Genomic DNA, 12,811 nt, shown 5'->3' on the forward strand with positions numbered 1-12,811 from the left:
GTTCATTACATATAGGAGCAGCTGAAGAATCACCCCAACTTTAGACCGCCTTCCTTGGTCTCTTGTTTATCTTCATGGTATATGGGCAGTGCAGAATTGAGACATGACTTGTGACAATAGTCTCTTCAACAAGGTTTAGGAGCAAGGAGGAGATTTGTCTATGGAGTTGGGTGATGATGTTACTTACCCTGTGTGAAGTTGGCCTCCATTTCCTTCCAAATCCCATTAAGTGATGTTCTTGAGCTATGTGTTGTTTGTTCTTGGTTGAAAAAAACCTTTCTGTTTCTTGTGATAGAGCTTCACATGTGCTTGAGCTTGATACTCCAAAACGTCATAACTAGAGATCAAACCCCTACAAGGGTCAAGTTAGAGGACTTTACAGATTACACACCAGTTGGGTGAAGCATGGTACTTTGGTCCATGGTGGTACAAATTTGTGCAAGTTATGGCATAAGGGATTGGTCACTTTGCACCATGGAACACTTTTCTCTCTCTTGAAGAACTTTAGTGCAGGGATCATCAAACTTCAAGATAGATAATGAAGGTGCATATCAGGGATGTGCACTTGGAAAGAATGTCAAGGATGCTTTCTCCCAATGGTAAGCATGGATCAAAAGTGAAAGTCTTGATCTAGTTCATTCTATGTATGTGGACCTATGTCTTCCTCCGCTTTGATGGATAGTTTGTATTATGTTACATTTGTTGATGATTTCTCTTGCATGACTTGGATTTATTTTTTGAAGACCAAGGATGAAATGACAGATTTTTACAACCATCATTCAGTGTTCTAGAACCAAAACTATGTTGCTTAATGTAATGAATCAAACTTTTGGAAAGTCAGCACCTTTTAAGCATTCTAACCTTGAAAGTAGTACTATCTCAAATAAAATTCCCACAAAACATTCTACTGAGGAAAATTATAACCAAAATTACAGCTATGACAACTAAATCAAGAAATAAAAGCTGTAAGTTGAAGTTTGGCACTATCATTTCACACTCTATAATAGAGTGACCATTCCTAAGCAATTAGGAATAAGTTTAATACAAAAATTTGTCTAACAAAAATTTGCATATTCATTCCTCAATATCTTCATCCTCTGGGACACCACGCAAATATAGTACATTATTGCACCTACATTCAAAACAAGATTGAGGCAGCAGATTAGAACTTACATACCAAATACATTTATATTGTGCATTCAACATATACATCAAGAGAAAGTATTATATCGAGGGAACTTGTAACCATCACAATGCAAAAGATTTATCCACAACAAATATAAAGGAAATATTTATGGTAGCACAAAAAGATAATTTGAAACTTCTAAGTACACAAAGACCAATGTGTACCAAGTATACATAACATAAAGGAGCAAGTCAAAAGGGTTTCTAGATTAAAGGACAACAAGGTGCCTTTCATAGGTCAGGGAAAAGCAGGAGGTACCGTGGTGTCTAACTGCTTATGGCCTATCACCAAACTAAAGAAAGGACATGATTTGTCATGGCTGAGACTCTGCCAAAAGTCTAAAATATAAGACTCAGTAGTAGTAAATGATGAGTTAATGATTCACAAAGAAGTTCACCTGCATTACAAGGTCCATATTTGATTCCTTGTATGTACCATTATCCAGAAGGAAATTGTCTATTTTGAGATTCAAAATGACCCAAATCATCCAACTGATCCGGCAAATTTTATATCAAAAATATGATACAAAATTAATTCTGTCCCTGTTAATAGGGAATTTGCCGCAGGAAGATTCAGAATTGAGTTCCAGCACATTCGTGAATATATCTTATGATCAGAATGAACTTCTCAAGTTTACCTTGACTAACTCAGCATCAACAGTGAAAATTAGGTCAATATTAAGGTTCTGCATTTCAGGAGTTGATTATATTTTTGGATACCCTTCATGGTGAACAGCGAGTGGGCCAAATTTCAGTTGTCCACAAGTGTCCCAAGGAGAGGCCCCCTCCAGGATAGTGAAGTTACAAAAAGAGTGAAATTTAACCCAAAATCTTGTCAAAAATACTCTAGCACGTGGACATTTCCAAAACATATGCTGAACTATCTCCTCCTTACTGCACTCTACATGCACTGAAGTAGTAATGCCGACTTTGTGCAACCCACTGTTGACAGCCAATTTATGATAAAGCAATAACCATTACCAAACTTTATGTTTAGGGGGGCACAAGCCTTCCAAATGGAATCACACATCCTTAACCCGAAACCTTGCCCAAAACACTCACACATGGACATTTCCAAAAAACATGTTTAAGTGTTTCATCCTGCTTCCCATTACACATGCTGAATTAGTAATACCAACTTTGTGCAACCTGCTGTTGACAGACAATCTAAGTTGAAGCAATAACCACCCCCAAATGGAATGACACGTCCTTAACCATCCACTATCCAACTCATGAAGTGTTAATTTTCTAACCCTAATCAATAACAAATTGTTTGTTAGCAATTTTCCCTGACGTTCTAATTCAATTTTTCAGCTTGCGGAACAAAATGTACTACTGGAATTTTATAAAATATGTTGTTTCATTTATAAAATCCTTCAGCATAAAAAGTGCTTCCCAACAGGCAAAATAAATAGCAACTGAGGAAAAATCTCACACAGCAAAACTGTGAAATTTGTCTATAGCCCTCAATATTACAGCCGCACAGTCTGCTGCAAAATCACCTGCTAAATATTTCTGTCTTGCTGCTGCCCCTTTTCTCCCTTTGGCTGCTGCAAACTCGAGTGAATGTCCTCCATTCAATCATTGAGATCCTCACTTGTCTCATTGTGTCTCATGCTCAATAATGTATATTCTCCCTTAGCTCGGTGTTTGAGTTATGACTAAATCAGCAACCCTAATCTTCAAAGTGACTAAAGGTTGACATTAAATTTCGACTTCACTTGAGATGAACAGTGTGATTTATCTATTTCACTAATGCAAATAACTGTTGCATTTTATTAGATAAAACTCACTTTTCTCACAAAAAGAAATAACTGTTGGAAACGCTCAGAGGGGGGCTGAATCAGCATTTCTTTCAATTGTTATATTATGCCAGTTAAAAAATAAAATTACAAGATAAGCCAGAACACAAGAAGTACAACAAAAATAAATTTATTATTAAAATTAGTGAGAACTCCAATCCTACTTTACAAAGACAGACTCCAACCTGTACAAACAAAATCTCGTACTTCTTTAAGGCTCCAACCTGGTCTCTATGAGGACGCCAATCCTCTCAAGCAAATCCAGGCTCCAACCTGGCCTATATGAGGAAACCAATCGTCCTAGGCTCCAACCCTACCAAAACACTCCAAATACAACTCAACAAATAGATCAAGGTACTGCTTCATGGTGTCTTCTAGAATTGCTTCAAGATGGCTTCAATGACTGATCCAAATTCTCTTCAATGGCTACTCCAAAATCTCTTCAATGGCTGTTCCAAAACCTTTTCAATGACTGCTCAAAATACATGCTTCAAACGCTGCATCACAAAGTTTTCAGGATCTGCTTCAAAATGCTCTCCATGATCTTCTACAAGTCTGTCCAGAAGGATGCTCCAATTCTGCTTCGAGGTCAGCTCAAGTCTGCTTCACACAAGCTCCAAGGTCTGTTCTAAAAAGCCATCAAACTTTGCTCCAGACTGTCTTCAAAGTCTGCTCCATATTGTCTTGAAAGTCTGCTCCAGATTGTCATCACAGGAAGCTCTCGAAAGTCTTCAAAAATTGCTCCAAAGGGACTTCAAGATTCTTCAACACTTCTCCAAAGGACTGCAACACCTCCAAGTCTCATCAAAACTAGCTCAATGTCTGCTCCAGATCAGGCTGAGATCTCAAGTCCGAATTGTCCACAAGAGGGGCCAAAACAATAGGATTGCATTAGTCTCTTCAACAGGTCTGAATGTCCACAGAGAGGGGGCCTAATTTCGTCCTTCACAAAGCTGAGACTTGTCTACAGGAGGGGCCGAGTTCAGGTCCTTTCCACAGGTCCGAATTTGTGCCAACAGAGAGCTGAGTCTGCTTCTCCCACAGATCCAAATTCCGCACCTTGCCACAGAGGCCGAAATTCTGTCACAAGGGGCTGAAATCTGAGGCAGATATAGGCCGAATTCTGAGATAATGCACGCTGAACATTCTGAGGTAGACACCCAAAATTTCCCGAGGTAGAGGGCCGAGCTTGAGGGCTAAAACCACATCAAACAATGAAAAAAAACAAGTTCTTCAAAACAGCTACAATACACCTTGATTTTTGGTCCTCGGGTTCATGAGATATGAACCTTTCTCTGCTCCACTACAGATCCGAATTAGTTATTCTCTCTGCGATTTTTCTTGACCGAATGAGAGAAAACATGGCTCATTTATAGGCTTTGTTGCTCTTTAAACAGAGCCGACCTGACCTATAGGACAGCCAAATTGACGGGGTTTAAATATGGTGATTTTTCGTCTTAAAAAAATCATTTCTCCTCAATGGAGAGGAGCTAGGAGGCAATATTATACCTCATTGAAAAGGGCTTCAAGTGATCTTTAAGCTTGTGCCGTTGTTTTCTTGAATTGGACAGCCTTTGACATATTTTGTCTCTTCAAAGACACACAATAACTGTGATCGACTTGTCTTGACATGACTTCAACTTTCTGCCTGTGTATCTATATTAACTATGAAACCTGTGCGAGGGAGATTTCCTTGGGAGGGAACTTGTAATGAGTTCATATCATAAGCTTCTATTTTACTATGACATCTTCAGAATTTGTATGCTTCAAGATTCATTTGATTGCATCAGTGGATGGCAGAACAGGAGAGTGCGCTGCTACCTATGCAGTCATGATCTTCTAACAGATCTATAAACCTTTGAGTCTAGATTATTCTCTGGCAAGCTTCCCCTCTAAAACAATCTGTACACTTCTGACAATATATAGGTTAATTTTAGTCAATAAAGCACATGCTGTTTACGAATATTGGGCCAGCTGTATTGGTGGAGGGCTCATCACCAGAAACTTATCTAGTCAATTTTCCAAGAAACTCCATGAAGATAACCAGAAATATGGAACCTTTCTTCAATTTATCAGGCTGCTTTGTAAGTGGTCCAATCTCACTTGGTCTTTGACTTGACAACTGAAACAGCGTCTCAGTGGATGAGCCACAATCCTCTCTGGTTGAATCCACTTTTCCTGAGGCTTTGACACCAAGGACAACTCCACTCAACAATAACTTTAATAAATCAAGTAATTAATAAGGTTAAGACTCTCTGCCTCTGGTTGAATCCACTTTTCCTGAGGCTTTGACATCAAAGACAACTCCACTCAACAATAACTTTAAAGAATCAAGTAATTAATAAGGTTAAGACTCTCTGCCTCTGGTTGAATCCACTTTTCCTGAGGCTTTGACATCAAGGACAACTCCACTCAACAATAACTTTAATAAATCAAGTAATTAATAAGGTTAAGAGGCAATTAGGCGATTTCCACAGACCTTTGACACTTAACCCTCTGCTAAAGTACCTATCTGAGCTATAAACATCACCAAAAAGATCCTATGTCTCATGGATATAAACTTCCCACTTCACCTTCTTGAATCGCTCCAAACAAGACCTTCCCCATGCATCTCCATTTGCTATAAGAAACCCATTAGAATCATACAACAAAACACCTCCAGAATAGCTTGTTTTTATTAGAAAGCTATTGAACATGGTTAAGAATCAAGATTGCTACATCTGTTCTATTGTCGAGTGTTCTAATTCCACAAACCCTAAAAAAGGCCTTTAATCCCTCCAATCCCCTAAGCCTACTAAATACAATAATGCACTAGAACTTGACAACGAGCATCCCCTTCCACTACCTGTATCATCCATTTCCCTTCAACAGCCACCTATTAGACTTCTACAATGGGGAGGCCCAAACCACTTTGAGCACGGCCAAAGGTACAAATTTCCCTTGCCACTAAGAGAAACCTCTTTGCCCCTCCCTGCTCACGTTAGTGAAAGCACTAGAGCACATTTGCCAAGACTTTATACGCATATTTCGCAAGAAAGAAAGATAAGAAATACAAAAATGTCTCAACGTTAAGATTATGTCCAAAACTATAATGTGGCCAAAGATTGGCAACTCAAGAAAATATCAAGCCATACTTCAAATTTAGCCATGATCAACCTCCACTTTGCAACAAAAACCTATATGCCAAAGAGAATACCCAAATCCCAAATGATCATGCCAAGGCTAATGCACTTCCCCTTTTGAAGGGATGAGTGGGGAGACCCTCATTGCAACAACTCTTCAAATATAATCTACTCATTGATGCATCACGATCTGTAAACTGCCATGGATATTCCATTGGGCAATTCATCACAACGAATCTACTAAAATATATTAGAAATCCAAAATGTACATTGAGGGTTTATTTCTTCTTTGATTTATGGATCTGTTAATCACTATTTATTGCATAACCATGCAAATTATTATTATAAGTAGAACAATCACTCACCAACCACAAAAACACAAGATATGACCTAGGTGTTAAATCTCCTAATACCAGCCCAGATATATTTTCTCACGACAATTTAATTTCCAAAAAAAAAGTATCATTAAAATAAATTATAACTTGTTGAAAAATAAAATCATTGGTATTTCAACTTCTAGAAATTTATATGCAATGGAAATAAAATTAGATAAGATAATTATATTTATGTCTAACTAATGACCACAAAGTAGGTCAAAGGGACTGCTGAGTACAATGATGTCCATACAATGCGGGAGAACCAAACAATCTCCTATAAAAAATACAATGCATGAATATAAAAGGTACAATGCAGGAACATAAAAGATATAATGTATGGAATGCCCTGACGAAGAAGATCTAGGGGCTAATGGGTTTGAGGATCAGACCCATCTCTCCTAACATCTGAGGCTGACTGAAGAACACTGAAAAAAACTCCACAAAGTTTGTGGGCCCGATGAAGGGCCAATGGGAGGTGTGGATTGTCCACTAAATCGTTGTCTGGGGGAGTTCGCGCACTACTGAGGTATGGAGGACCTAGTCTGTCACACAGAGGGATCTGAGACGGATTTGTTGCTGAGATCTCGTGTGGAGGTGTGAGGTCCCACAGATCCTCACTGATCTAGAGTTTGGATATGAAACAGTATCAATCGGTCTCTTGGTGCCCCTGTCTTAAGGTAGTACCTTGAAAAATGTCATGATCCTCTGTATGGGGTCTGGTTTGATGGGAGGCTAAAGAATATGCGCTTTGAACCTAAGAGCCTCCTACATATATAGGACCAAACATCTCTAATCGGGATACCTGAAAAATTTTGTGAGGGTCTAAGAGTCTTTGAACAAGCAATGGAAGCTTCCTCTGATCTCGTAGTAGATAGGGCATCCAAAAATGAAGTGCACCTCGGTCTCTAATTCCTGTAAATGACATACCTGGCAAATTTTGTCTAGTCTATCAATTTGGTGGTTCGTCGCTACCCGAAGTCTATGAGAACCTACTCCGAATTGACCTAGAGGAATGCGAGGAGCATGCATCCAGCGGTGAAACGTACACTCGGGTCGAATAATGAGCCTGTCTCTCAACTCCAAGAATTGCTCAGCATAGAAGGCCATCTTTGGGCGCAACTCTCCCGGAGGATTGACCCAGGTGACCTGGACAAACTGCCTGTAGATGTACTCCCTGATGATATTGTTCAACTCCTGTCTAGTAGGTAGAAGGTAGAAGGTAGAGAGACTAATCACACATTACAATAGATAAAGACCCACAACAATTATCCTTAACTAATTAATTTGGAAAATCTAGGTTTCAACCCACAAATAATTTACAAAGAAAAATATAGTGACTTGAACTTACAACTCGGCCCCACTAGAATAATTTTGTGAGGGTCTAAGAGTCTTTGAACAAGCAATGGAACCTTCCTTTGATCTCGTAGTAGATAGGGAATCCAAAAATGAAGTGCACCTCGGTCTCTAATTCTTGTAAATGACATACCTGGCAGATTTTGTCTGGTCTATCAATTTGGTGGTTCGTCTCTACCCGAAGTCTATGAGAACCTACTCCGAATTGGCCCAGAGGAATGCGAGGAGCATGCATCCAGTGGTGAAACATACACTCGGGTCGAATAATGAGCCTGTCTCTCAACTCCAAGAAGTGCTCAGCATAGAAGGCCATCTTTGGGCGCAACTCTCCCGGAGGATTGACCCAGGTGACCTGGACGAACTGCCTGTAGATGTACTCCTCGATGATCTTGTTCAACTCCTGTCTAGTAGGTAGAAGGTAGAAGGTAGAGAGGTTGATCACACATTACAATAGATAAAGACCCACAACAATTATCCTTAACTAATTAATTTGGAAAATCTAGGTTTCAACCCACAAATAATTTACAAAGAAAAATATAGTGACTTGAACCTACAACTCGGCCCCACTAGAATAATTCAACCCAAGGAAATTCAACCAACTGGAAACTAGCCATTGTATAAAATCGACTTGGAGAAATCAGCTCACTTCTCACCAGTAAATCAGCCCTTGCGCCTTGCCTTTGCTCAACCTTTGTGCACTCACAAATCGGCCCTTGCAAATCAACCTCTCAAGTAACTGCACCTCCTCCTCACTACAGCGATTTGGCCCCTCTAATCTCCATCGAATTAGCCTCCTAGAAACACTCCAATATTTATCCATGTGCTCTCCTTCATTCTCCTAAGTCTAACTGAGCCTCTCGCTCCAAAGAATTCGCTATCTTCTTCCTGAGAAAATCACTTTCCCAAAAATGTTGTAGCTACCTCTCTTCTTTGTCTATGTCTTCACGTCTCCCTTAGGCTTAAATTTATAATCTTCACCAAGCCCAAATCCCTAACCCTAATCTCCCTTCTAAAAGATCTAGGAGATCAATGTTGAGATTATTTCTAAGCCACTTAAATAATTATATTATTTATCCTTAGAAAATGACTTAATAGTCCACAATAATTAATTGAATTTAATTATTGTACTTTTCCTATGTTAGACTTAGGAAAGAAGACATAAATACCTAAAGAGACAATAAACCACCTCCTACATGCCAAGAAACTAAGCTTATGCAGAAGACCTTCCCAAGCTATTACAAGCTTCAACACTCACTCCTAGCAAGGAAGAGATTCTCCACTATCCCCAGCGTATCTCAATACTTCACAAACATCCCTTTTGCTATAGGTTTAGTGAGAATATTTGCCACCTACTCTTATGTGGAAATTTACAGCAATCTCATAGCTCCTCCCTAAAATTTGTCTCTGATAAAGTGATATTTAATCCTGATCATGAAACACGAGATTCTCAGAGAGCTTAATGTAGCTCTAACTGTCACAGTGAATCAAAATAGTCCTGCAAGCATCTTGCAAAGCCACACTGGCTTCACAACTTGCCATACTTGCTACCATGCATTTTGCCTCTGCCAAACAAAGTGCCACTAATTGTTGCTTCTTGCTATACCACGAGATCATATTTGATCCCAATCTTAAACAACCACATGATGTGGATTTTCAATCCACTACACTTCCTACCCAGTCAGAATATATGTACCCTTGCATCTTCACTCCACCAACTCCAACATATTTGAGCCCAAAGTCCATTATACCTTGTAAGTATCTCAACACATGCTTTGCTACCGCCCAACGAACTTGTCTTGACTCCACCATGAACTCGCTAAGTGTGTTCAAACTTCACAGCAAAACAAATATCTAAACATGTTGACCAAATACATCAAGGACCCTGTCAACTTCCCATATAGTGTGGGGTCCACCAACTCGCCCTCAGAAGTGCTCAACTTCTTCAAGTTGGTGATCATTAATATGAACATAGGCCTACAATCCTCCATCTTGAACCTCCTCAAGATATCAAAGACACACTTGCCCTACCTTAGGAAGATCTCTCCTAGTTGTTGCCACACCTCCAATCCCAAAAAGTAGTGCATCAAGCCAATGTCCTTCATTTCGAACTCTAAAGCAAGGTCCTCCTTGCACATCCCTATGAGCTTCTCCAACCCTATCAAAAAGATATCGTCAACATAAAAGACCAAGATGAGTGATTCACGCTCAACGTGGACATAAAATACGTTGGGATCTACCTCACTCTTGGTGAAGCCCAAACCAATAAGATATCCATCGATCCTGGCATACCATGCGCGTAGAGCCTCCTTCAGCCCATAAAGGTCCTTTTTAAACCTACATACATGAGACTCTCCCATGCACCTCAAAGCCCTAAGTTGCTCAATATACATCTCCTCAATCACCTCGTTGAGGAAAGAAATCTTCACATCCATCTAATGTATCCTCCACCCCATCTCTGAAGCAGTGGACACGATTGCTCTAATGGATGCGTGTCTGGCAACAAGTGTGAATGTCACCTTGTAATCCACTCCCTCCCACTGGGAGAACCCTCTCGCCATGAACCTCACTTTGTACTTCTCAACACTACCATCAGCCGCATGCTTGTTCTTATAAATCCGTCGAGAAATGACCACAGACTTTCCCTTCTATCCCAACAATGTCCCATACATCATTCTTCATGATGGAGTTATACTCCTCCGCAATGGCATCCCTCCAAACTTCCTCATTTGCAACCTCCTCAAAAGTAGAAGGCTTGAACTCACTGACATTGCTCGACAACACCATATTACCGAAAAATCTCGTTGGTGGTATACTTTGCCTGAAAGCGCTGGTAGAAGCCTCGACACGCTCATCGGCATCTCACAAGGTTTGCTCAGCCAATCTCAACCTCCTCCTAGTAGAGCTTGAAGAAACGTTCACTCCTCCTACAAATCTACAAGTTGTGTCCCTGTTGGTTGCCCATGTTCAACTTTAGGAGCCTCTTGCTCCTGATCCTCTACCCTTGCTAGCTCTCTAACATGAGATCTCCTAAAGGTCATGCCCTCATTGAATCTGACAAACTGACTAACAATAACTCTTCCTTGTCCTAGAATGTCGACTCAGTAGGCCTTTGAGACCTCACTGTAGCCCGCAAATATGCCCCTTCCTAACAAGGGCTCGAGCTTAGTCGTTTTCTCCGTAGGAGTGTGAACATAAATTGGACTACCATAGTTGCACAGATGACTTACCTCTGGCTTCACTCCTATGAACATCTCTTCATCTGTAAGGACTCCTATACTGCAAATACACAGTTGTATTGTAGGCCTCTGCCCACAAAAACATAGGTAATTCTTGATCATAAAACATTCCCTCATAGCCTCCATTATCCCTGTTTTTCCACTCATCAACCCCATTTTATTGAGGGTTGTAAGGTATCTTTAGTTCCTTCTTGGTCCTTAGTGCCCTGAATAAATCATGGAACTAATTGGCGGTATAATCGCACCCGTTATCCAATCTCAACATCTTAATCATCTTCCCAATCCAATTCTCCACAAGAGCTTTAAACTCTTAAAACCAGCTGAAGAGATCATCTATTAATGTCACAAAGTACAATTGCCCAATGATTGATTGCAATAACATAGGACCACAAATGTTTGAATGCACCAAATCAAACACACCCTTAGTCCTGGTCTCACTGTGAGGAAACACAACCTTTGCCTGCTTGCCAAGCGCACACTCCCTCTTGCTCCACCCTAATCTCCGAGAAACCTATAACCATTTTCGATAACATAGAAAGAGCCCTGTAGTGTAGGTGTCCCATCCTCATGTCAAAGATCGCTATGGCTATCACTCTCATGTACAAGAGCCTTAACCAATTGTCCTCTCAACAAATAGAGCTTTTTCCCCCTTCTCCCAATTACTCGCCTCCTGCTAGGATCAGCTCCTTTCAACCCAACAACCACTTCACCTCCTATGAAGCTAACCTCTAGTCTTTTGTCCTCCATGGCCGAAACTGATAGGAGATTCTTCTCCAAACCCTATACAAACAAAACTTCATTCACCTCCATGATACCTTCTGAGTCCATCTGAAACTCAATGCTACAAATGTCTTCTATTGCATACTTAGCATTATCACCGAGATTTACATGTGTATCTCTAGGCTCATTGGTCATGCTGGCGAAAATGTCTTGAGATCTCATCATGTAACGAGATGCTCCATTGTCCACAAAACAAACACCACTTGTGACATTTCCAAAAAGGCATAAAACCAAGGCAAAGTTCATCTTGAACTCTTTAGCTAATTCATCCATCTATTCAGTGGTTGTCATTGTCTTTCCCTTGCCCTTCTTCATGTTTGGACACTAACTAGGAAAATACCCAAACTTGTGACATGCAAATCACTTAAATTTGTTCATATCCTTCTCCTTTTTACCCTACGAAGGTCCACCTCCACTCTGATTCTGCTTGGCCTTCCCTTTTCCCTTTTCTGCTTGTGCAGCAAGAGCAAGCTCCTCTTTCTCCTCACCACTCCTTTGTCCTCTGGTTAATGAATTCTCCCAAATCTCCTTCTAAATGAAATTGTAACACCCCCTTCCACCCTGCAGGACCTACTAAGAGTAAAAGAAGGCACTGTTATCATTAACTCAACCTCCAAAGTCATGTCATGAAAATGGAGTCTTAAAATTTCATCATTTTTCAAACTCCTTGAGACTTAAAATAAACATTGCTATTGCATCCAGCTCATCAAGAGATCTTCGGCTATATAATTTTTTCCAAAATTTGACGTCTGGATCATAAGATATGATCATTTGAAGTCGAGCCATTAACCCTTGCCATGTGTTACCCTTGTGGACCACATGTGGCAGTCCTCCACACCCACATGTCCATGCCATTGCACCATTACATGTGGCATTGCGACATCACCAATCTAAGGTCCCTACAAGTTCAACCCCCTTAACTCAATAATACAATTATATATATAAATGTGGCCCAT

General features: G+C 40.2%; 1 protein-coding gene across 2 annotated transcripts in view; it reads right to left on the reverse strand.

Moving 5' to 3' along the window:
* Positions 1–879: 879 nt before the first annotated feature.
* The window catches only part of RUXF (small nuclear ribonucleoprotein F), a 115,797-nt gene continuing 103,865 nt past the window's right edge, over positions 880–12,811 (reverse strand). For both annotated transcript variants that reach the window (XM_089460773.1, XM_089460772.1), the window contains exon 6: positions 880–1,132. In XM_089460773.1, coding sequence (XP_089316899.1) covers positions 1,075–1,132 — 58 coding nt within the window. In that variant the 3' untranslated portion in view covers positions 880–1,074. The remainder of the gene's footprint in view (positions 1,133–12,811) is intronic.

This window comes from Pinus tabuliformis, chromosome 7 (genome assembly GCF_031772625.1).
Source record: "Pinus tabuliformis cultivar Carrire ecotype Pingquan chromosome 7, CPIR1, whole genome shotgun sequence".
Lineage (NCBI taxonomy): Eukaryota > Viridiplantae > Streptophyta > Pinopsida > Pinales > Pinaceae > Pinus > Pinus tabuliformis.